A 24,648-nucleotide genomic window follows, 5' to 3' on the forward strand; every position below is an offset into this window, starting at 1 on the left:
CTAGAGAAATTCTCTAAGGCTTATTACATTAGAGAGATAAAAACTAGGTCACTAAATAGTGAACAGTTGGCAACAGACTAACTTATCAGAACTCATTAGAATAATTCAAAACAGATCTAGGTCCTCTCCTCATAAGCCTCTCTTCTTAGCCGTTGATGCATATTGGACGATCCAGATCTCTTCATGAGGTAATATTAGGAGAGAGTTGTAACGACCCCAAAATTTCGAGCTTAAAAACTCAAAATTTTAAAGTCGTTAAACACAAAATAATCTCAATAAATCGAAATCATTAAAGTGTAACAGCGGATCAATTCTGAGTTCTCAATACAACTCAGACAACCAATTATTACAACCCAAATTTATAATCCATACATAAAATGGAAATGTAATAATCCTCACAAATCACTCACAAATCTCACAAATAAAATTACACAAATTCTCACACACAAATCCACACTAAAAACCTCACCGCAAGTAGGATATGAACGACTTCGAGCCTCTGTAGTCGTCACTCAACCTCCACTAATCAGCACCTGCGGAATTATCCCCTACACCATCGAATTGGTGCACCGGGATTGTAAACACAAACCCGGTAAGCTTATAGCTCATATGAGTAAAATCAAAATATAATTCGCATATCAAAATATACGAAATATCACAAAACAACAAATATAAATGCTCTCATGAGTCAATGGACAGCCCATCTGGTTGTCCCAAAGAATATGAAATGAAACGCTCATGAGAAAATTAAGTAACCCTTCTGGTTACCCAATGCATTTATAATACGGGTACCAAGAACGTTGGTACACATCTGTTACCCCTCTCGTAATACACCGCTGATATTGGATAGCCACCCGCTACCCAACATCCAAAACAATCTGAGTACCCATGAGTAGATAACCACCCGTTACCTCACATGCAGTACTACGCTGATATTGGGTAACCACCCGCTACCCAACATCCAAAACAATCTGAGTACTCATGAGTAGATAACCACCCGTTACCTCACATGAAGTACTATGGCTGACAGACTAGAGCTCTAACTGTATCGTAACTTTCGCCCGGCCAAGGTTAGGTTCCGACTTGCCAAACATGTACAATAATCTCACATCATATTGTACTAAATCACGTCCATAGACAAATTAACTTTTTAACAAACTCAATGTTAAACTCACGTACAATAATCACACATCATATTGTACGTTTCAAAATTATGCTCGATATAATCGCAATAAAACTCATAACAGTATATTATATAGAAAACTATATATATTCGTACTTATTTACCATTTATACAATATATATATAGTTTACTATATCTTATACATGTCATATTTCACAAACACATGCTCAATACACAATTTCTCGTCATCGAAATGACCTTTTTCTAATGAATTAATAACAGTACATAACATAATGAACTATATATATATATATATACTTATTACCATTTATACAGTATATATGTAGTCCACTATATTGCATACATGTTCGTAATTCATTATTAAATACCCTTGCAAAATATTGAATCACCGCGAGAGTAGATTCGTAAATACGTGAGATTTTACTCACCTTATCGACTCGAGCATAATTCCACAATTCCCGATGATAATTCATTTCCTCGATTTAATGATCACCTTGAAAAGATAAGAAAAGAATTTAGAATCGTTTCGTAAACCTTTAAATGCCGAAACAGTAATAATCGGTTACTGTTCAGCAATTTTCGGTTTTACGAAATTACTGTTCAGTGTTACTATTCACGGTTTACTGTACAAATATACGATTAACACGTATTTCTGTACGTATAAATATTATATGCGTATTTCTGTACGTATAAATATTAATATGTATTTCTGTACGTATACGTACTATTTAAATGTAAATACAATCTCAGTAAATAAAATTTACTAATTACCTTTTACAAATTACTATTTACATTTACTGAAAGTAATTTATATTTACATTTACCGAAGGTAAAATTTAATTACATTTTACCGTACGTAAATAAAATTTACATTTACCGTTACACAGTAAATTACCAAAATACCCTTCCTGTCAAAACTATTCACACCGCCGGCAGGCGGCGCGTGGGGCTCACTCGCCGACGCCACCACGGCGCGTGTCACGCCACCGCCGTGCCCAAACTCTCCCCATCCTCCCTCCTCTACCTTTCTACGGCCTCCGACTACCCCTAGGCCATCCCTAGCCTCCTCACGCGCCGCCTCTAGGCGGTGGTAACCCTCCTTCCACCTCTCTCTCCGATCTCCACCAACAACCTCCCAATTCATCCAAAAACATCACAAAAACATCACAACCATGAATCAAATGCCTCCTTACCTAGATCGGAGTCCAAAACCGTCGGGAACTCTTACATCGGTGAAGAGCTTCGTGCTCCCTCTTCGTTGTGGCTCCTTGGCGGCGGACAGAGGCACGGCATGCTTGAGGTGGTAGCAAGGGACGGCGGAGAGGCACAGCTGCAGTCGGTGAGGAGAGGGAGGGTGCGAGGGAGAGAGAGGGAGAGAGAGAGAGAGAAGAGAAAAGCTCGGGAAGGAAGAGAGAAAAGAGAAGGGAAAAAAGAGAGGGGCGGCGGGAAGGGAGAGAGAAGAGAGAAGGGGGTTTCTGAAAATAGAAACTCTACTTCACAAAATGTCATTTTATACCCCCTTTAAAATCGGAAACTATCTTCCGTAAATAATAACTTTTACATACGACGTCCGATTCGAACGCGTCACAGATCCACGAACTCGTATCGACGAGCTCTACAACTTTCGTGAAGAAAGTTTTCGCAACCGAGCGACGGAATGAAAGTCGATAAATTCGTTCGGAAACGTAACGTTTTCTTATTAAACGTTCTCGGAACGTTTCCGTTTCCGTTTCGTAAAGTTTGCAAACAATCAATTTCCTTTTAATTGAATTTCATAACTTTATAGAATTCAATTCAATTCAAATATCGTTTCAAAAATCTAGGGTTATTACAAGAGTTATGAGAAGAGGGTCATACATCCTCGTTCATAAGGTTAGTAGCTGAATATGAAATTCATATTAACTACTATTAGATATAAATCCAAAAATAAGGAGAATTTTTTTAAAATTAAGTTATTTTGTTTTCAACCTTTAGATTTACATTCAATGGTGGTTGAGCATGAATTTCATATTCAGGTACTGATCGTGTGAACGAGACTGGATGATCTAATCTATTGAAAATAATTATGGCTGATTGGTCAACAATTTTTTCGGATGAGGATAAAAATGATCTGGTTTAAATTACTTTAATTGGAACCAAAGAGATGTGGTATCTTAAGTAACTAGGAACTTCTGTTCATAGATTTTCTGCGTGTATGAGCTAGATAGATGGGGATGGAGAGATTACTGCCATTTGCTGGAATGGTGATGGCGATTCTGATACAAGCTGGGAGTCTGGTACTAAACAAAGCCGCCATGTCGAAAGGGGTCAACAAATACACCATGATCGTCTATGCCAACGCTCTCTCCACCCTCCTCCTTCTTCCCTTCTCCTTCGTCGTCCACAGGTTTATTCTTTCTGTTGGATTTAGACCTTCCCCCGTGCATATCCTTCTTACTGAGCAATAAGTTATTCGTCCTGTAGTCTAGCTTGTTCATTACTTAAACTTAATTTTCTGGCGATTATCAAATTGCAGACCATCAGTGCGACCTCCACTTACATTCCCTACACTGTGCAGATTATTCTTGCTTGGCCTGTTTGGGTTGGTAACCTATAGCCTGGTTAATCGCAACGTTATCTTAATGATATCATGTGTATATCCCCTTAGTTTAATTTGATCGATTTTTCATTATTTAATTTCTTGCATGAACAATAAATGCAGATGTTCAGCCCAGATTTTTGCTTATGTTGGTGTAGACTATAGCTCTCCCATGCTTGGTACTGCCATGCTTAACCTCATCCCTGCATTCACTTTCTTACTTGCCATCATTTTCAGGTCAGTTTACAGAAGTTTTAATTATAATCAAGGATGCATAATTTGATCCATTTCAATAATTTTGCTATATATGGGGCTAGTATTGATATGTACCACACGTATACTTCTATCTCCTTCTATTACTTTTATTTCGATCATCGTCAACCACTAGTTTTTGGAGAAAATATGACCTTAACTATTTGAACTCTATTCCTTACCCCCACAAGAAAGAGATCGCTAATGAGGTAAGCAAGCTTTCATCTTTAAATTCAAGTTGAGGGACAGGAGTACGTCACAGGACAAGTGAAATAGGTTTTCCCAGTATGCATGGCCGTATTCCACATACTCGAGTAACTCGACTACTCGGGCACTATGTGGTCGTGTAAACTTTTATATATCTTTTCCTGCAAAGACAAGCAAAAAGGGTGAACTAGGAGGATATATTTTCATAAATTCCCTATATTTCTCCCTATATTTCAAGCATTGTTTTAGAAATTGATCGATGGGTGTTCAAATTAATTATATATATAGGATGGAAAATGTGTACTGGAAGAGATCAAGTAGCCAAGCCAAAATTCTGGGGACCATTACATCAATTACAGGAGCTTTTGTTGTGACACTCTACAAAGGTCCACCAGTCTTAGATGTTCCTAGTTCACCCACTCAATTCTTATTCTCTCTTAAACACTCAAACTGGATTGCTGGAGGACTTTTTCTTGCAGCTGACGCTTTTTTCACTTCTCTGTGGTACATTCTCCAGGTTCGATCGACCCTCTTATTCAATTGATATCTAGAGCTCAAACAAGACGAATGAGCAACACATATTAATTACTTCATGAAGAAATTTATCTCATTCCTGATTCATTTAGGAAACATACACGCTTGCAGGCACTAACAGTTGAGAAGTACCCGGCAGTTGTCTTTATTGTGTTTTTTCAATGCTTATTCACCACCATTCTATCTGCGGCGTTTGCTCTAATTGCAATCAAAGATGCAAATGCATGGCAGCTAAGACTGGACATGGGGCTCATTGCTATTTTATACACCGTACGTAATGCTTCTAATAAAGTTATAGTTATGATTAGTCTATCATATATAGTTCATGATCGATCAAGTACGTACATAGTAGCTGTACTAATACCTTGCATGCAGATATATAAACCTGAATGAGTTGATTTTGTATAGGGAATTATATCAACAGTTCTTCGTTACAGCTTAGTGACATGGTGCGTGTGGAAGGCTGGAGCTGTATATTGCTCTATGTTTAAGCCGCTTGCTATAATTTTTGGTGTTATCATGGGATTCATATTTTTAGGAGACTCAGTCTACCTTGGTAGGTATGCTTCATATTTCTTCAAATTCATTTGTAACTTGTTAATTTATGCACTCACTCAATTACGTCTTAGCCTCTCGACGGTTAGTTTTTCATAAAATCAGATCGATTAAGTCGTCTATGTACGTACGTACTCGTACATATGCGTGTAGAATCAACTAGCTAGACGTACACATAAGGAAGCTCATACTCGATCTCATATTATAAATGATAACTTTATAATTAACTCGAGCTAACGATCGGTTTTTATGCAGTTTGGTTGGTGCAATTATTATAGTTACTGGGTTTTATGCTGTAATGTGGGGAAAGGCCAGAGAATTAGAGAACCTAGATGACGAAGATCCCTCTAGCGTTGGTGATAACAAGCTTCCTCTACTACAGAACAAGTAGCTAGCTACGTACCCTGAACTATATATTTTCGGCAGAGGTATTTATAGAAGTACACTGTCTTGATGGATACTTAACGTACATGTAAATGTACATACTGTACATGTCATTGTGAATATTGATATATCAAATTCAGTGACCAATAAATCAATTATACTAATTTAGGGTATAAATCGAGTCCAACGTTATGTTTGGTTCTTAATTTCTCTCTTGAAGTTCTAAGTGTGGATGAAGACCTCATAGATGAAATGAAGAATCTCTCGATATGTCATAACCATGGGTGAGAATGAGGGAGAAATTCTGTTGTGCGACAAACGCACCACGTGGACAATACGACCCACCAATGATAGTTCGACACGTATCACTTTTTCCCTAACTAAAAACTTGAAGTCGGAAATTAATTCATTAAGCCGGAGCTCCTCCAAATCCCTAACGGCTATGGAATTAACTCACACCCTTAATATATCTTGCACTAAGGTTTAATTATATAGATTCCCAAGTGGATGCGTTCTTTTTCACTGCGCTGTGCTCATGGTGGAGGCTGCAAACCCAAGAAGAGATTCTAGTCTTGATTTGATCCCAAATCCTCTTATTGCCTTCTCTCCCTCCTACTAGATCATTTTGTTTGTAAAGAGAGTATTTATGTATGTATACCCATGGGTGGGGCTGAGGCAAGTAAGGTACATGGGTTCTTCTGCAAATAGTCGGGCTCCGGCTTTGATTTTCCAGCGATAGTTGATGTGGAAGAAAAAATTACACGTGTCGATTTACGAGTGGGTAGTTGCATAGTCCACGTGGTGCCTTTGTCATACAACAGAATCTCTCGAGAATGAGGTCATGTTTAGCGTAAGTGTAAAAGAAGTTGATCGAGTTTTATGGATAAATTATTGTACTTTTTCCAGCCAACATGATTGTAATTGGGTTCAATAAGGTCACTATATACTATATATTCGACAGAATGCATATTCACATTGGTTTGGGCCGTTTCAGTATATCGGGTGGTTTGGTGTCTTTGGACCTTATAACTTATGAGCCAATTTGGGCCAAATTTCAATCTGAAGCAAACTCCGGCCGTCCGGCGGCTGTGACAACCAATGATTAATCACCACATAAAATGATAAAAAGTTCATACCAAAAACAAAAACATCTATTCGGAGTGATTCATGTTTGACCCTCCACTTGTGTTTGTTGAAATTGTACTTGAACTGGAGCAACGAACCAAGTTTACTTCTTGTGTCGGATACCAAACTCTGCAGCTCTGGAATTTCAAAGAAAGAAATAAAGATCATGGCGAAGATTGGAGTACTACCAATAGTGGGGATGGTCTTAGCCGAGTGTGCTCAAGCTGGGTTAATGATAGTAAGCAAAGCAGCCATGTCTACTGGCATGAACAACCTCATCTTTGTCTGCTACTCCAACGCTCTTGCCGCCTTTGTTCTTCTCCCAACTTCTCTGTTCTTTCACAGGTAACTCAAATCTCTAACTCTTTCTGAACTACCCGAAAACATTAAAGAAATTAAATGTCACAAAGTTGACTTCTTTCTCTGTTCTTTGTGCTCTTGGCAGATCAACAGACCGTCCTCCGATCACTTTCTCTATTCTCTGTTGGTTTTTCTTGCTTGGTTTACTTGGGTAAGTTTATATTTGAGTTTGTGATGAAATCCCAGATAGGGAATTCAATCAAAGATTGCAGCTTTGTGTTTGGTGGGTTTAATTGAAATGGGTGCTTTTTGCAGGTGTATAGCTCAGTTGGTTGGGTATGCTGGGATTAATTACAGCTCTCCTACTCTTGGCACGGCTATGCTCAACCTTGTTCCAGCTTTCACTTTCGTACTTGCAATTATATTCAGGTCTAGCCCTCCTCTTATGTCTCTAGTGTAAAATATGGAGTTTGTCTTTCCGTTGTATAAGGAAGAAACCTACATGAGATCGAGAATCAGGGTTATTTTCTTGTTTTTGCGTGTGAATATCTCAGTTGTTTTATTTTGTTAATGTGTTTTTGATTAGTTTATGGAAGATTGTTTAGCTGACATTTCGTACTCTGTTGTATCCTCCTAAAAAAAATTGTAGAAGAACTAATGTAACAGTGAAATAGGCAAACAACTCAGTTATCTTGTTTTATTGTAGTATGCTGATGAGCTCCTCATTCCTGATAAGAGTTTTGCAATACATGTTTGAGTCATTTGCACATTACCACCCAATTCTAAATTATTCAATTGGGTGATTTCAGAATGGAAAAAATTGATGGGAGAAGCTGCAGTACCCTAGCCAAAATCTTGGGAACAGTAGTTTCAATATCAGGGGCTTTCATTGTGACTCTTTACAAGGGACCCCCACTTTTTATGACAGCCTCAGTTGATATGTTGTCTTACAGTCAACTTTTCTTGCCACAGTCGAATTGGGTCATTGGAGGAATGCTCCTTGGGTTTCATTGTGTGGTGGCTGCAGCATGGCTTATCATACAGGTCAAATTTCTAAAATTTTCCATTTTCACGTAATGGGGCAGTTGGAGATTGTAGTTATTTACTAAACCTTTGCTGTATTTCAGGCATCAGTACTAAAAAAATACCCAGCAGGGCTCATTATAGTCTTTTACTATTGCTTCTTTGTGGCTATTCAATCTGTAGTGGCGTTGTGGTTTGCGGAAAGAGACTTAAGTGCTTGGGCCTTAAACCCTAAGTTAAGGTTGTTCGCTGTTCTATACTCGGTAAGCAGATAGCCTAAATTAATAACAATATATTGCTCACCTTCAAAACTTGCTCAAACTTTCAGTGATTGCAGGGAGTTTTTGGCTCAGCGTTCCAGGTTGGTGTATGTACATGGTGTCTTGGTAGGACTGGGCCAGTTTTCGTATCTATGTTCAAGCCTTTGGGGATTGTAGTTGCAGTTGCCATAGGTGTTATTTTCTTGGGGGATACTTTCTACCTTGGAAGGTAGGTTTCATGTCATTTTTGTGTTTGGCTGTACAACCATGTCTAAATGCTCTTGTTAAAAAAAATTAGTGAGGTTATTTCAGCACCTTAGATTGCAGTCTCTGAACATTGCAGTTTGATAGGAGCAATTGTAATTGTCACTGGATTTTACTCTGTCATATGGGGCAAAGCCAATGAGGTGAAGATGGATGATGATGCAAGGGCGAGGAGTTTATCATCAAAGAAACAGCGGGTTCCATTACTGCAAAACATTATTGAAGACATTTAAAAAATTTCACAGCATATAAACCATAAGGTTTCTCCTGCCAAACAAATGGGTACTCTCTCTCCTCCTCTCTCCTCTGTTGCTTTTAGTCTTGGTTTCAATTTAAATGCTACCCTTTCCACCATTGTGAAAGATTTGTACAGGTTATTCTTAAAGTTCATAGTTCAGGCCATTGATGAGAATAATAAATGGATTCTCATCAATGGCAGTGATGCAGGGAAATTGGGCCTAACAGTTTTTTATGGGTTAACTCAGGTCCATCATTTCACACCAGAATTTCCTTTTTCTTCCCTTATTCTCAAATTGTTGGATTATTGGTGTGTCATCAGAACATTGATATCCCAATACTATACTATGAAAATGTATATGATTTGTCTTGATAATTTAGATAAGTCTAAGAGAGAGTTGTCATCTTAAAGGTCAATGTAAGTTGTCGTCTTAAACAATTTGTCGCCTCATTTCATGAGGAGACGGCTTTATTGTGTTGGTATTAATCAGCCTTTCGTAGCACAAGCATCTGCATTGATTTGTAGGCAATTTGAGAATGAGTTGGTAGCTATAATTTAATTGACAATGATCTGGTAGTTCTATCTTAATTGAAATTTTCTTCTGCATTGTCCAGCATACGAGTCATGTATAGGGGTACATGGATATTTATGAACATGGGGAGCATAATCAAGATCAAAGATATCAGCATGAGTTTCCGGGGTCAAACATCGAAGCTGTCATGAGAGCAACAGTTATGTGAAAAGCTACTCTGGTTTGGAAGTGAAACCTACTCTTGCTCTTCGGGTTCAGAATCCAGATGCATGATCTCCTTCTTCATTAGTTTTATTCATAAGGAAATTAGTACTTCAGTACACTGATAAGGCTTCAAAGTTGAAAAAGATGAGGGACATGTTCTTGAAGAACATATTATTCCTGTGAATTGTAAAATATATGTTGACTTCTGCAGTTGAATCAATTGTAATATGTCATTGTTTTGCTTTTGAGATTGAGATTGTCATTAAATCAAATATCAGAGGAGGTCAATCTGTGCAATGGACCTGCAGACTTATATTCTGGAATTCTCAGAAATACATCAAAATTCAGCTTAAAATTATGACTCGGTCCAAGCGATCTTACGTAGGGAAGAATTAGTTCTTTGTTTGCAGCAACTTTGGGAACTGATAGGCCTACAATTTCTCCTTGTGCTTACAAATAGATTGGACTAACCAATTAATATTGGCCTGCATATATTTTGAGCATTAGTACTGCAAATTTGCAATCTACAACACTACACTGTACATGAAAATAACAGCTTCATAATAACTCCATAACTTATGAAGTCACTAATTTTCATCATCTTTCTCACCACAAGTCTCAGCAATCAGCATAATTAAATTAAAAATATCTATTTCCAACACTAAGAACCGGCCCGACCAAACTCTAGATTAATCTCATCCAAGTATTAGATACTATCATGCAGAAGAAAACTTCACGACTTTGTCGTATACCACGTCTCTGGTGTCCCTATCATTTTCTTTCTGCAATGAAATAATAATGAAAAGCATAAACATGCATCCGAGTAGCAACTTCTCAGCTTCACCACTTCATGAAGGGTTACCTCCCTTCCCATAATCCCTTCTATATATATGACGAGTCTACAACTCTCAACAAGTCTCTAGTTGTTTACAAGTTTACAACTCTATATTTAAGTTTGCCGGGTGGTTCATACGCGCGTGTGTATATAATTTATGTAAACTTATAAGGCAAAACAACTGCTGAAATGATGATGGGGATGATCATGAGTGGTGTTCAACTTATGGAAATGTTGCCGTTTTCGGTGATGGTGGTAATGGAAGGTTGTACGATTATCTTAACAATCTGGGCCAAAACTGCTATGACAGATTATGACATGAGCCCTTTCGTGTTTGTTGTTTACACTCATGTTCTATCCTCGATCATCCTCCTCCTCTCTACTTTCGTCTTCAACTGCAGGTATAGGTTCTGATCCTGTCCCCTCTTAACCTCTGCTCTGGATTAGCTTCTCATCTCTTTTAACGTCCTGGTTTGAATAACTTTGCAGAAGTAGAAGCGCAACACATCCATCACTCTTCTCCTTTGGTCTCTTCGTTCGATGCTTCCTCCTGGGTTTAACAGGGTTCGTACTTTCCTTCGTTTCTTCTAGCTAAGACACATATGACGTATTTGATCACATACAGTAATACAGTAGACAAAACTCCATGGCTGAATCCATGGAATCTAAAGTTAATTCACCACAACCACAATCTTAGAATATTCATGTATGCAGGTGGCCCTAGAATTCTATGTGTTGAAAGGCAATGTTGTAAATGACCAGCGCATTAGTCAAATTTCTGGTCATTGTCATCTGTCACCAAAGGGGTCATTTTATTTATAAAGTTTGCTGATTCATACTTGTTTGTGTTTGATATGTTTTGTAGGATAGCAGTATCTCAAAACCTTGCATTTCTTGGCTTGAGTTACAGTTCTCCAATTCTAGTGTGTGCTATGGGCCTAATGCTACCTACTTTTTCCTTCTTGCTCTCTGTCATCCTCAAGTGAGTTATTTCATTTTCACCACTTCAGAATAATTTCATCTTTTCAATGACTTCATTAGTTCATCTTCATATATATTGTTATTTAAGTGTATAATTTACAGTACGTACTGTAATTTTCAGGAGGACAAACGCAGATTGGAGAAGCCCAACTTTCCAAGCCAAAGTACTTGGCACTGTAATATCAATCATGGGGGCAGTAATAGTTGAACTCTACAAGGGTCCTTATATAAGACCATCTTCAGTTCTGTCCTCTTCTTCATACATGGTCTTATTTCAGAAAGCAGGACAGTATTTAAAATTCTCCTCATCAGCAACAGAACATTGGGTTCTTGGTGGACTTTTATTGGTAGGAGCCTCTATATCTGTCTCAGTATGGAACATCATTCAGGTAATACTTAATCTACCCAAATGACATTCCCTTATATAGATATTCATTGAGTATATATATAATGAGGTACCTGTTCTGATTTTTTTTATGTGGTAATTAATAAGATGGGAACTATGAAACTATATCCGGAAGTGGAAGTAATGGAAGTGGTATCATATTATAGCTTGCTTGGGACTATCCAGTGTGTAATATTCTCTTTATTCATAGAAAAAAGCTTAAGTGCTTGGAAAATAAAGCTCAACATGGATCTCCTTCTCATTGTTTTAACAGTAAGTAATCAAGCAAGCACATTAATTACATTTTTAACACAATAATTGTAATTAGCACATACTAATTAGTAATTACTATATAAGGTTACATGTATGTATGCTGTAGGCATGTTTTGCGGGTCTAGTCCGAAGCCATGTACACAATTGGTGCATGAAATTGAAGGGAATACATTATGTGCCAAAGTTCAAACCATTTGGCATTGTTTTTGCCACCATTTTCGGTGTCAGCTTATCTGCAAATAATCTGCATTATGGAAGGTAATTTTTTCTGATATGATCTTATCAGAAAAACAAGACAGAGAGATCGAAAACCCTTTACTTTCTAGCTATTTTCTTGCTACATACATGATTAGGAAGGCGAATCAGAATCCTTCAAATGTTTTTTGCAGAATTGTAGACATCAATTTTGTACTAACTAAAGAACATGATTGCAGTGTGTTAGGAGCAGTGCTGACCGGAGTAGGGTACTTTACTATAATGTGGGGGCAGATCAGAGAAGATGATGAGAATAAGGATCAGAGACATCTGGATTCTACAAATTCTGAAGCCAAGGTCCCTCTCTTGGAAGAAGATGTCGGTGTATAGATCAATCTTCATTAGAACAGATAAAATCTCAATTGAAGGCTTCCTTCTACACATGAAAATTTTCATTGGCAGATATCATCTCTAATTACACATGATCAGAGCCATCGCTCTCTTGCCAATTCGTATCGAATATATTACAGTTGAATACGCACAAGAACTTTAAGATCAATTCATCAAGGTTCTTTGATGATTCACATGGAAGGAAGTATGCATATTTTCTGTGAATATGGCTGCATGTCTGCATATTTTGTATTTGTACATAGTTTGGATGTATTGAGAGGAAGTTTCATTCATGAGAGATTGTATAGGGTGTATAAAAACATGTACTCTATGTTGGGGGTGACTTGAAGCTCTGTGTTGGAGTTCACAGATTTAAACATGGTAAACAGTAGATTGTCATGGTTTCAATGAGTAATTTTTGGTACATAAATATGAATGTGACGTATCAAAGAAGCATTTTGAGAGCTCCAGATTTGTTGGTGAGGGAGAGAAGACAGACTTAATGATAGAGAGAAAGATGGATGTAGCTTGCAGAGAGCTAGGAAGGCACAAAACTATGCAAATGTACTGATAGCAAGAAAAATAATAATGGTGTTTTTACTGGAAATGATATTGTGCCGATCAATGATCAGGTCCAGTACTTGACCCACATTGGATATGATCTGAAGTATACCAGCTACTGAGACCATATTTGATTAGTCACTACTTGTCATAATATCTAGCTAGGTTTAATATATGACTCTGATCACCAATTATTGATACAAAAGATCCAAGAGAAGGTGATCATAAATATTTTGCTTCCGAGTCCTGATTGTTTATAGTTTTTGACCCTCAATTCATAATTCATAATGGCATACATAATAAGACTTCAGCTCATCACTTTATTTATTTCCCCAAAATACTCATAATTAGGAAAAGTGCTCCAAACTTCAAATCTTAATTTGGCCATGCATTACTATGCATATTCACCCCTCTGATATTGAAGATCAATGAGCGAGGACATAGTCATCGAGCTCATGAAAGTTCTTGACAGCAAAGTCCTTAATGATGCTCGGCTCAGGAACCTGCTCATGAGCTTTCTCATACTCACACGACCATTTCACCAAGCTCCCTTCTCCCTTAGGATTCACGGTCAGGATGCACTTGAAGCTCTTGTAGTACTTGAGCAGATCACCGTCGATCACCCGGTAAGCCACGGCTTTGTTTGTCTCATCAACCTTGTCGATGGTCTCCTTTGACACCTTCACAATCGGAGAACCTACACATGCATTAACGATCACATATATAATTAAGTACTAGTACGTAAAACATGTAAAACTATATGAACGCGCGTTACTAGCATACTCGACAAGAGATCATTCTCTACGATGAAGTGATTGAAGTCTACCTTCAGAATATGTTATGAGGCGAATGGATCCAACAGCCTTGCCGTCGCCTTCAAGGACGTCGATGCTCTTGTAATCATGAGGGAAAGCCTTGGGGAAGACTTCGGTCGAGTCCCTGAGGCTCACCCAGTACTTATCCGCCGGAGATTTCACCTCGACTTCCACGTGAAGCTTTCCAACATCTGAATCAGCCATTGATATGTATCAAAGAGAAGGAAATGCAGTGATGGAGAGATAGATATGGGCAGAAAGGGAAAGGAGTAGAGTTGCCTGAGATCGAAGGGATGTTGGGGCATGAATATATAGTAGGGAGGGACTTAATTGGAGTAGGAGCAAGTTCAACTACCTCTTTTAAGAGCCTCCATATATAATAGATCGATTCACCACAAAAATTTTGATACATCACATGCATGCATGATCCACCGCCTGCAATTGGAGTTGTCACGAAGGGCCCTATTGCCCCTATCACTTGAACTGTGCACTAAGTGCTACATGCTCTTGTCTCTACCTATATTTCCACACTTCTCAAATCGATACTCATCACTCTCATTTTTCCTTTTTTTTAATAATCTATATATATATATATATGTGGATATAAATTTCAAATGTAGATTTTACGAGGGAGTGTATATTTTAGCTTACCTAAACTATTCTTGAAAGTTAAACTTGATGTACGACCCGAATTGTATACATATAATACAAATACAACTGGGCATCATACTGCCTAAGAACCTTTGCCTTTAAAGATATATTCATACCTAAAAATCGAGTAAATGATATTAACTTTTAGCTGAGTAAGTTGGAATCGGGGGAAATGAAGAACTGAAGAAGCAAGTGGAAGTAATCATTCGAAGTGTGAGGGACCAAAACTAGCTGCTCCTTAATGGACAACCATTATGAACCGGAAAACACTGATATGATCAATGGCGAATAACTGAGTGGGCTTGAAAATTTGTTTTTATTGAAGTCTTAAGAAATTCAATGCTAGTTATATATTCAAAAAAAAATTTGCAATGTCGATAATCATCAATATTGAATAAAAGTATATTATATATAAATTAGATATCATGCAAATATTAAGAACCATCTCAAACTCCGTCTAATATATAACTAACTAGAAATATATTTTTTTCAAACTACTTATATTAAATGAGAAAATAATCTATTGAATATAAATCAAGGCTAAATGGATTCAAAAAGTCAAACAAGATGGAAGTCCAATAATGCATTTTCCAATTTTGAAGCATTAAGGGTAGAATTGAAAAATTAAGAACTAAAGAAAAAAGAATAAAATAGATGAAGAAGGTGAGAGAAGCTGTAGATCAAACTGAGATAGGCTTGAAGATTGTGAGTACTCAGCCAAGCCAACCAAGTTTTTAATAACGTGTTGAAAACACATTCTATCAAATATATTTACAAAATTTTGGACGGGCTTGAGTCCCCCCAACTCCTTACCTAGATCCGTGCATGGATATGATCTTCTTCATTAATAAATACAGTCGATGATGGAGACTCTTAATCTGACCTTAATTGAAGTTAATATATATAGGTTTTGTGGTTGTACTCGTTCGTAGTAGGTTTACTCTATTTAATATCCGCCAGATCAAGTGATGCCTAGGTTTTGTGTTAAGGATCTTACAAACGATGCCTATGTTCATACTTACACAAGAGAGAGGCTCATGGTGTCAATCCAAGTGAGGTTAAATACATTGAAACAAGTCGTATGCGTTTCTATCTCGACGACTCGACGAGTGTTAATCTTCAACTTCTTGAAGTATATATAAGTAATATAACCACTAGTAGTCCCCTCCTTCTCGTACACTATAATGAATGACACTGTTTGGTGATTCTGGAGAGCCCTTTTGGAATCCAGTCGATATGTGATGCCTTTTAGAAACTTCAAATTCAAAATGATAGGATGTAACTTCAAAATGGAAGATTGGAATAGTATCAAGCTTAGGGTCCCATATAATTCAATTAATTATTGACCTTCTTCTCATTGCATTGTCAATTTCAGTATGTGGAATGGCAACAAAGTATACTGACCAAAAAAATTATGACATAAACAACAAATGAAAGCACCATCTCAACGGCTACCCCTTCGTTTTTTTCTTGAGCAATTCTGAAAATGTAAACGAGAAGTGAGAAGAAAGAGAGAGGTGTAGCAGCAGCTTCTCTTTCGTTATCAAGCAACTTCCCCCATCCAAAATGTTAAGCAAGCAATACCAACTTTTTCTTTTTCTCCTCTCTTTCTTTTTCTTCAAGCACAACCTCTAACTTCATCTGAGAACCTCTACTGTTACTGTATTAGGTTGTTGAAGAAGATGATTTGTTGAGTACTCTCTCCTAACAATCCAAACTTCAGTTGCTCTATACGTACTCCATTTCGCAATTCCCATTACCTTACACTCCTGCAAATCTCAGATTTCAGCTCGATTTACTCTATTCCTTATTTACGTATATTAATCTGAGCATCACCTTTCATATCAAATTAAGAACCAACTTATTTGTCCATCAAGTTATGTCTGCTTCACGTACCATTATCAGTCATTTCAAATTCTGAAACAGAGATATCAGATCAAATTCAAGGGATTAAGAACCGTAATGCCTTTCAATTTAGTCTCAGCATGGAACAAGCGCAGAAGGTCCAAATCCCATGACCACACAGACCCTTGTATGTTCTTCCATTCATTCTTCTCCTCTTCTCTGCAGATTTTTTTGCAGGGTCCTCACCAACTTTGAATGATGATTTACCTACTCACTTTCAGGGACTTATAAGCCGGTGGAGTTCTGGCAACTCGATGACCAAACACATCAACAGGCGAAAAGGCACCATCATGGTTCATCAGTATTTACACTCAAAGAAATGGAAGAAGCAACATCTTCATTCAGTGACAAGAACTTCCTCGGTAAAGGAGGATTTGGCCGCGTGTATAGAGGAACTTTGCGCTCTGGAGAGGTATGTTGAGCTCTATAAAAGAACGGTAACAATACAATCCGGTTTCCCAGTACATACTGATATCTCTTTGGATATTTGAAGGTTGTAGCAATAAAAAAGATGGAGCTTCCACCATTAAAAGCAGCCGATGGAGAACGAGAATTTCGAGTGGAAGTAGACATCTTGAGCCGACTTGATCACCCAAATCTGGTTTCTTTGATAGGCTATTGTGCTGATGGCAAACACCGGTTTTTAGTATATGAATATCTGCAGAAAGGGAACCTACAAGATCACTTAAATGGTAGTTCTCAGCTCAAACATGGAGAGGCTTCTAATCTAAACAGTTGTCTAACCATCACATTAATGTCATCTTATAGGGATCAATGAGAAACACAAGATCGGTTGGCCTCAAAGGCTCAGAGTGGCACTTGGAGCAGCAAGGGGCTTAGCATATCTACATTCAAGTTCAGCCGTTGGAACTCCAATTGTTCACAGAGATTTCAAATCCACCAACATTCTTTTAGATGCCAACTTTGAAGCAAAAGTATAAATACTGAATCTTTACTTGGTGTTGCCTCTTGCTTTGTTTTGAATTCGGCCAAAGGGATACAGCTGAAATGTTGATAACTGTTCTGCAGATATCTGATTTTGGGCTTGCCAAGTTTATGCCGGAGGGAAAGGAAATGTATGTGACTGCTAGAGTACTAGGTACATTCGGCTATTTTGATCCGGAGTATACATCGGTACGTAAATTCAACACCACTTGCTTTTGTTGTTGGTAATGCTTCACCATCAAATCTAGTTGCACTTAAGCTCATAGGTTCAAGTAACCCAATCAAACATTATAAGTATGACACCAATTTACCAACTTTATATTTTGTGTGACATGAAGGAAGCTTTATATCATCCTAATTCAAAGAAGACATGATAAATGAAATATTTGTGTAACATTTTCATCTCTTAGTTTTACACTTATATGACAAGAGACGCATTTGGCAATAGACAGGAAAACTCACTTTACAGAGTGACGTATATGCATATGGAGTGGTTCTTCTTGAGCTTCTAACTGGACGTCAAGCCCTGGACCTAAACCAAGGGCCAAATGATCAGAATCTTGTACTACAGGTAGGATAAATTTCCCATTCGTGCTTGAACTACTTAAGGGGCACTCAGAATGAAATATGACTTAAGTTCATGTCTCAGGTAAGGCACATATTAAATGATCGGAAGAAGCTACGTAAAGTCATAGATCCTGAGCTGAGTCGAAGTTCATACACCATGGAATCTATAGTTATGTTTGCAAACCTGGCATCACGATGTGTGCGTCCCGACAGCAGCGAAAGACCCTCCATGACTGAGTGTGTAAAAGAACTGCAGTTGATTATTATTACAAATACCAAAGGCTTGTGAGTCACCAGCTAAAGAACACACGTACTATGGGCAGGGTGGAGACTGGACGGACATATGCAGATCCTTTACTTCTTCTGATAAAAGAATTCTTGAATCTTCAAAAGTTGTGGGCCTATGATCCTAAAAGCAAGACTCCAGAAGAGCATTTGATAAGCACTCACAAGAGATATAATGCAGTGAACATATTAGACAGAACAAGATCGCACTGAACTTGATTTGTTGTACATGATCAAGAGAAATCAAACGATCTAATAAGTAAACATAAATAGATGGTGTAAGAAAAGAAAATCATTTTCTTGTATGATTGTGTCTTAGAATGTTTTTGTAATCTTCCCCCTTTATAATTTATACTGTGTTAAAAATTATTAGTTTTCCATATAGAGGTTCTCTTTTGAGTTCCATAGAGCCAAACAGAGATTATATCACTTTTCTACGGCAAAAAGACTATCGCTACACTAATTGAAGAACTTCATTCCTCTAGCACCAAAGCTATAAAAATATATGGAGGAGGTTGAAATTCATTGTGGAAACAAATTGAGAACTCTAGGAAGAGTATTAATCAACTTAAAAAGAGAAATCTTGACCATTCACGGATAAAATAAGATTTAAAGCACGGGGTCAATTAAAATCTACCCAATTCAAAGTTTCAAACTAGAGTAAGTATTAGAGTAGAAGTTAAGAAGTCAGGACAATAATTTTGTATATTTAAATATGTACAATATCTGAATCACAGGTATCAGAATAGGACTTGAATAGTGGAATAAAATGTATGTTTGCAATATAATCAGGACCACAGACCACGTACATAAACAGACAATGCCTCATAAGGTTACCTTGAACAAAACATATCTCTAATTCTCTAACTTCAATCAGCTGGATAATCTTCACCCTCAAAGATTAGTGACCGGCTATCCTGGAAAAATAACCAATAAACGGAGTTAGGGTGATGCAACATAACGAGATTATAAAGCATAGTTATTTAAAAGTACATCTTAGATAAAAATCTCCAATAAACACAACTGAGAGATCAAGAGATGAGAGAGGAATGAGGAGATATACCACAAATGAGTAATTTAGTACTAACTGCATTTACCTAATAGACACACATCACGTACTTTCACATATTCAATAGTGGTTTTCATCGTCTTCAGAACACAAAGTTTCTGATACTGAAAAGCTAGTTAAGACGGGAAGTCTCTTGTACATTAAGTGTTTACGCCTCTGCAACGTCAGTAGAATCAAAATGCTATCTGTCTTTACAACGTTATAACCAGCTTTTGTATACATGTTGAATGGAGCTGCATCAATCATTCGGCAATGCAAGTACGCCTCTCTTGAAGAACTCATCTGAGATATCAGTTCCTCACTTGCTTTCAAAAGATGCCAGCCAATACCCCTCCTGAAACTCACAATATCAGATATATCCAATCCTGGCTCAGTCATGAATTGGGAACATAAGGTTTTTTTTTTTTATGATTACAATGCTATACTGAGAAGATCCTAGTTCATAAATAATGGAGTTATGCAACATGAAGGCATCCAATTTTGGTCCAGACAACCTCAGCCCCGGCTTAGATTTGCTCGACTGTTTTAGCTAGTGACTGAAAGCTGAAACAGGCCAAATGAATGAGACGCTGATTAAGCCTGCTTAACTCAACTTCACCTACTACTTAACTCATATGCTCTACCGCTTACGGTTTAAATTGCAATTTACTGAACAATGCAGAATCATAACTAGTTTTTTCATACCACTAAATCTATCATACCAGTAGAACTAGACAGATTAAGAAACCACACAGGCATCCAAGTTATTCCATTTACACACCAATGCCTAATATAGCTGTAAGCCTGTAACTCCTATCACAATACCAATGAAATCAAAATGAAGCATTTACACATTGCCAATCACACAATGCAATTTTAAGTAAGAAAAGCCTCATTATAAAAACACCAAAAACACGAACCTCCGAAGCGACTTCTTCACTGCCATGTTGCTTATATAAGGTGAATTCTTGGGCGGAGTAGGCGTCGGAGTAGAAGCATTGGCACCCTTTTTGTCAAAGCAAACCTCCACAGTCCCCGCCAAAATCCCATCTTCATCTTCTCCTCCAAAGCCTCCATCTTTCTCCTCAAAGCTCTCACCTTTACCCTCAAAGCTCTCACCTTTACCCTCAAAGCTCTCATCTTTACCTTCATCTCTGTGTTTTCTGTAAAACCCAATAAGGGTAGCAGTGTGGGGCATGAGCTCCCTACGCTCCATCAAGTACTGCTTGACCAAGAAGCCCAATAGAGCCACATACGCAGAAGGCAGAAGCATCGACTCTGCAAACGACTCAGCCAGAAGTCCAACAGTGATGTCCAACTCCTCGGACCTCATGACCCGAACCCACATCGACCCGGATTCAAGTTCCTGATAGTAGCTGAAATTCTCGAGCGTTTTGAGCTTGTCGAGGTCTTCATTGCTGAGGAACCTGCCGGTTCTGAGTGGGGCTTCGAGAAATGAAGAGGTTGGAGTAGTGGATGTGGAAGAAGAAGAAGAGGATTTGAGAGTGTAACGATTGGAGTTGTGGAAGAATCTAAGAGGGTGTTTGGGGATTGGAAGTGAGGTTGAGGGAGTGAAGTGGGGATTGGAAAAGAGGTGGCGGTGTGGATCCAAAGAGAAAGAGAGTGAAGCTGTTGCAGCCATAGAAGTCTAAAGCAAACGTGATCACTGTGGATGTGGAACTAGTGTAGACTGTAGAGTACTAGATGAGAACCATGACTTCAACCATTTACATGATTAGTTTGATTACATCACTCTTTTCTTCGTTTTTGGTCTATTTGCTCTATATGGTATTGACACTTGTCTTCGTTTTTGTCCTCCGGTAAATCTAATTAGGTTTCACGGCGATCATTGGGATCTTCTATCATCAACTTGGTTTTGTAAGAGTTTGTGACATTCATCAATGTAACATTTTGTTGATGTTGTTCTATTACTTGTATGTAAATTACAACGCAAAGCAAATTGGTAGAGAGCTAGACTTGACCAATTTAGAACAAATGACATGAGCTTTTTGATGTCATGCAAGTACATTACGTAATAAACTTCATTTGCACCCCATGGTTTGGCAGAAGTTTCACAGCATGCATGAAAATCTTAGAATGGAAGATGGAGTATATCTTCAGCTTGAGCGTTACTCTCAGAAAGAAAAAGAATATAAGTTGGAAGAACAAGATATAAGTCAATAACTGATATAAATTCACATTCACACAACTCTCTCAAGGGAACGTTTAATTTTGAAGGCCAGCTATAAATTCTGAAGACAACACAGGTAGTGCGAATGTTCTATAACGATTCAATATCACCTCTTGCAATTGAATTCATTTGTTCACTTCCCAGTTCCCATAGATCAGCATCCATGGAAACTACCTTCCAAGTATAATGATTACAAAGACACCGTTAATTCAAATCTCTCCCAAAAATTCTGCACCAAATGCTCTATCTTCTTGCTTCCTTCAGTTACAGGAGAGACCAAACAAAACCAGCCAATTCAGTTTTGCCTACCTCATCTGTTGGCATTGTCCCATATCAACTACCACCTCCCATATCTAGAGCACCATTGAAGAGAAGCAAAACACACCAATCTGGTCTTGTAATAACTCACATACCTCTCTAATCATTTCCATTTCTTCATGATCTCCAGCATTATCTCATTCCATGTGTCAATAGCCCCAGGCAAACACCAATGTACACAATCATTTTGCACCCTCTCTTTCATTCCATCAGCAAATGGAAATGGGTTCATGTAAGGCCCAGGGTGCCCATCTGGTCTCATCAATGACAAGTAGGTCACATCTAATTCTTCAACCTTCAACCCTGAAACCCCATTCGCATTCACCTTAGCAGCTTCCACTTCTTCCACCTCAACTTGCCTCATATCAGCATCCATCCCTTCTAGATTTTTATCCCCCTTGTTGTGAGGCTTAGTCTTGGGACAAGCCCCAGCCTTGTCCCACTCACCTTCAAAATGAGCAGGTGAAAATGTAGTCACAATTACATTGATCCCATTCTCACTAGTCCCTCTCCTTTCAGTTATCGTCTTCAAAGTAGTCTTTATGGCCTTCCTCAGAACATCATAGAAGCCAATCTCAGTGTGATTCAAACCAGGACAGAAATGACACCCAAGAGCTGAACCACCCTCAAAATACACAGCAGGATGCAGAAACCAATGCCCAACTGATAACACAACCATGTCCATCTTACCCATATCAGCTGCCCACCTCTCATCAACTTGATCCAAAAACAATTGATTATGATCAGGCCCTGATTTTGATTTCTCAACACCTTTAACAAGAAATGGTGACCAAAACACTGAAACATTTACATTATGAGAAGCAAAGTTCCATCTCCTAAACTTGTTGTCCTCACCATTACTGTAAACAAGTTTGGGGCGAGAGGCAGTGGCTAGCATGCAAAGAAGGGACTCCAGTTGGTTCCTGGCCATGGAGTCACCGACAAAAGCTATGTGCTTGTTTCTAAGGAGTTCAAGAAAAGTGTTGGGTTCAAACCTTGGTAAAGAGCATTGCTTGGGCTTCCATTTCCAGTAGAGAAAACCCAAATCTGGTCTCCCATGGATGATACAGTTCTGACCTTTCTTGATTGTCCCACAGGTTGTGCCATTGTACAAAGGTCCCATTTGGTCAGGGACCCAGTCCCCATCTGTGTAGTCACATTGAGTTTCTTTAGCTTCTGGTTTTTTCAGTTCTTGTTCTGCTTCTGGTTTTTTATGTTCTTGGTCTGCACAAAACAACAACATGCAAAAGCAGAAACCTGTTAGCTATATAATACAAAAAAAAATCACAAAAATTGCCAAAACCAAAACAAACCCAATTGAGTAATTGACCAAAACAAAGAAAGCTGCTTTACCATTTTTAGATGATGAAGAAGAAGATGGTGGTGGTGGTGGTGAGGTGGTTATGGAAATGGGGGTGGTGGAGTGAGGGAGGTGATGAACTGTGGAGGGTTGAGAGAGGTGGTGATGGACTGTGGAGGATTGAGGGAGAGATGGGGAGTAAAGGTAGAGGCGGATTACAGCAATGGGAAGTATGACATAGATGAAGTATGGTAAGATTTTCTTGACGAAAGAGTGAGTGTAAGATGGGGAGTGAGATTGGTGGTCTTTGAATGGACTTCCCATTTTCAATTCAAAGCTCAAGTTGGTGTTTGGTTTTCTGGTTTGGCCAGCTGAGAATGATGAAATGAAAGGTTGAGAGGATAAACAGGGTAGTTTTGTTGGAGTTTGGGGTTAAAGAATTGAGGAAGAAAGAGAGAAAGATAGGGAGAGAAGGAACAGGTATATGATTCAGTCAATATAATCCAAGAAATCCTCAGGTTTGGCCAACAACAAAGTCCTTTTTTTTTTGGACGTGAACTAAGTCCATGTTTCAATTTGCCATTGGCATTTCGGTGTGGTGATTGTTGTTGTCTTCACGCCTGTTGCAACATGTGGTACTACTACTATACTACGAGTACTGCTTCTCTTCTTCTTCTTCTCCTCCGTTCTTTTTTACTATTTTTTCTTCAATTATTTTCTCTTTTGCGGTGGCTTGTCTTGGAGGAATATGTTTATTGCTAAATATTGCTCCACTTCCTCTTGTCCCTCTTTGACATTGGTGTAGCCAACTAACAATAAATATGATTATTTAGACCAAACAGAAAGATGAAGTTAAGCGTTCTGTATTAGCCCTAAATAGTATAATTACTCCATAAGCAATTACTCACGAGTTGTAAATGATAAAGAGAGGTAGTTTCACTGTTTCAGTTCCATGAATACTACGATCAGATCAGAAGTGCTTTGAATAATTTAGATAAAATGTATCAACTTTTGTAATGGTATTTTCTTGTTACGGATGAATTATAACCGTCGCAAATTTTATTATTAGGAAAAAACATAATGGGTGTAATACTAATATCGTAATATACGTAACAAATCGGAGTCAGGTTGCAAATCACAGTTTGCCAAAGCTGTAATCTCCCTGTAATGCAACAGATGGGGAGTGTTGTGGCCCGAGCTGCTGTCTAAATCTACCAATACAGCTTTCATTTAATTTGTTCTGTACATGATGCGTATCGTGTATTGTTAGTCAAATCAATTCTTTTTCTCTCTCGGACAGGACTTATTGCCATCATCTAAAAGGAAAATTGTTTTTGATAAAGGAAAAGAAGTCACTCATTGCCATCATGTGAACTTGTGAGGCAGAGCAAAAGGCAAGAGAT

At 38.1% G+C, this 24,648-nt stretch overlaps 7 protein-coding genes across 11 annotated transcripts; 4 read left to right on the plus strand and 3 right to left on the minus strand.

Annotated features, from left to right (window-relative positions):
• The first annotated feature begins 3,252 nt into the window (after nucleotides 1–3,252).
• Nucleotides 3,253–5,827, plus strand: LOC126791493 (WAT1-related protein At5g40240-like). Of its 2 annotated transcripts, none has more exons than XM_050517950.1 (7): nucleotides 3,253–3,530; nucleotides 3,660–3,725; nucleotides 3,846–3,959; nucleotides 4,470–4,698; nucleotides 4,827–4,985; nucleotides 5,124–5,275; nucleotides 5,526–5,827. In XM_050517950.1, exons 1-7 carry the CDS (start codon nucleotides 3,352–3,354, stop codon nucleotides 5,659–5,661), a joined length of 1,035 nt encoding a protein of 344 aa, XP_050373907.1. In that variant the 5' UTR covers nucleotides 3,253–3,351; the 3' UTR covers nucleotides 5,662–5,827. The 2 variants fall into 2 exon arrangements, with proteins under 2 accessions (XP_050373907.1, XP_050373908.1); XM_050517951.1 differs by having other exon boundaries at nucleotides 5,124–5,271; nucleotides 5,526–5,674.
• Nucleotides 5,828–6,825: 998 nt separating this feature from the next.
• LOC126790234 (WAT1-related protein At3g28050-like) lies at nucleotides 6,826–9,958 on the plus strand. 2 transcript variants are annotated; one of them, XR_007671704.1, is made up of 8 exons: nucleotides 6,826–7,124; nucleotides 7,225–7,290; nucleotides 7,395–7,508; nucleotides 7,889–8,123; nucleotides 8,207–8,365; nucleotides 8,440–8,591; nucleotides 8,706–9,111; nucleotides 9,479–9,958. XR_007671704.1 is itself a non-coding variant. In XM_050516397.1 (8 exons), the coding sequence occupies exons 1-7, from the start codon at nucleotides 6,946–6,948 to the stop codon at nucleotides 8,857–8,859; spliced, it is 1,059 nt and encodes a 352-aa protein (XP_050372354.1). In that variant the 5' UTR covers nucleotides 6,827–6,945; the 3' UTR covers nucleotides 8,860–8,908; nucleotides 9,479–9,958. The 2 variants fall into 2 exon arrangements, 1 of the variants encoding a protein (XP_050372354.1); XM_050516397.1 differs by having other exon boundaries at nucleotides 6,827–7,124; nucleotides 8,706–8,908.
• A 586-nt stretch (nucleotides 9,959–10,544) lies between these two features.
• On the plus strand, nucleotides 10,545–13,018 carry LOC126790233 (WAT1-related protein At1g70260). Of its 2 annotated transcripts, none has more exons than XM_050516394.1 (7): nucleotides 10,545–10,836; nucleotides 10,925–10,999; nucleotides 11,301–11,417; nucleotides 11,538–11,805; nucleotides 11,910–12,074; nucleotides 12,181–12,332; nucleotides 12,509–13,018. In XM_050516394.1, the coding sequence occupies exons 1-7, from the start codon at nucleotides 10,625–10,627 to the stop codon at nucleotides 12,657–12,659; spliced, it is 1,140 nt and encodes a 379-aa protein (XP_050372351.1). In that variant the 5' UTR covers nucleotides 10,545–10,624; the 3' UTR covers nucleotides 12,660–13,018. The 2 variants fall into 2 exon arrangements, with proteins under 2 accessions (XP_050372351.1, XP_050372352.1); XM_050516395.1 differs by having other exon boundaries at nucleotides 11,969–12,074; nucleotides 12,509–12,654.
• A 627-nt stretch (nucleotides 13,019–13,645) lies between these two features.
• Nucleotides 13,646–14,299, minus strand: LOC126791771 (MLP-like protein 423). The gene is made up of 2 exons (XM_050518244.1): nucleotides 14,047–14,299; nucleotides 13,646–13,917 (listed from the first exon to the last, which is right to left on the minus strand). Exons 1-2 carry the CDS (start codon nucleotides 14,237–14,239, stop codon nucleotides 13,646–13,648), a joined length of 465 nt encoding a protein of 154 aa, XP_050374201.1. The 5' UTR covers nucleotides 14,240–14,299.
• A 1,877-nt stretch (nucleotides 14,300–16,176) lies between these two features.
• On the plus strand, nucleotides 16,177–18,757 carry LOC126790045 (probable serine/threonine-protein kinase PBL28). The gene is made up of 7 exons (XM_050516173.1): nucleotides 16,177–16,718; nucleotides 16,813–17,003; nucleotides 17,085–17,283; nucleotides 17,360–17,526; nucleotides 17,621–17,725; nucleotides 17,985–18,107; nucleotides 18,186–18,757. Exons 1-7 carry the CDS (start codon nucleotides 16,649–16,651, stop codon nucleotides 18,390–18,392), a joined length of 1,062 nt encoding a protein of 353 aa, XP_050372130.1. The 5' UTR covers nucleotides 16,177–16,648; the 3' UTR covers nucleotides 18,393–18,757.
• LOC126790046 (uncharacterized) lies at nucleotides 18,373–21,110 on the minus strand. Of its 2 annotated transcripts, XR_007671653.1 has the most exons (4): nucleotides 20,357–21,110; nucleotides 19,486–19,791; nucleotides 19,226–19,305; nucleotides 18,373–18,512 (listed from the first exon to the last, which is right to left on the minus strand). XR_007671653.1 is itself a non-coding variant. In XM_050516174.1 (3 exons), the coding sequence occupies exons 1-2, from the start codon at nucleotides 21,076–21,078 to the stop codon at nucleotides 19,518–19,520; spliced, it is 996 nt and encodes a 331-aa protein (XP_050372131.1). In that variant the 5' UTR covers nucleotides 21,079–21,110; the 3' UTR covers nucleotides 19,084–19,305; nucleotides 19,486–19,517. The 2 variants fall into 2 exon arrangements, 1 of the variants encoding a protein (XP_050372131.1); XM_050516174.1 differs by lacking the exon at nucleotides 18,373–18,512 and having other exon boundaries at nucleotides 19,084–19,305.
• Nucleotides 21,111–21,609: 499 nt separating this feature from the next.
• Nucleotides 21,610–23,843, minus strand: LOC126790976 (xyloglucan O-acetyltransferase 1). The gene is made up of 2 exons (XM_050517366.1): nucleotides 23,299–23,843; nucleotides 21,610–23,169 (listed from the first exon to the last, which is right to left on the minus strand). Exons 1-2 carry the CDS (start codon nucleotides 23,567–23,569, stop codon nucleotides 22,049–22,051), a joined length of 1,392 nt encoding a protein of 463 aa, XP_050373323.1. The 5' UTR covers nucleotides 23,570–23,843; the 3' UTR covers nucleotides 21,610–22,048.
• Between the last annotated feature and the right edge of the window lie 805 nt (nucleotides 23,844–24,648).

The sequence above is a fragment of the Argentina anserina genome, chromosome 4 (assembly GCF_933775445.1).
Source record: "Argentina anserina chromosome 4, drPotAnse1.1, whole genome shotgun sequence".
Taxonomy (NCBI): domain Eukaryota; kingdom Viridiplantae; phylum Streptophyta; class Magnoliopsida; order Rosales; family Rosaceae; genus Argentina; species Argentina anserina.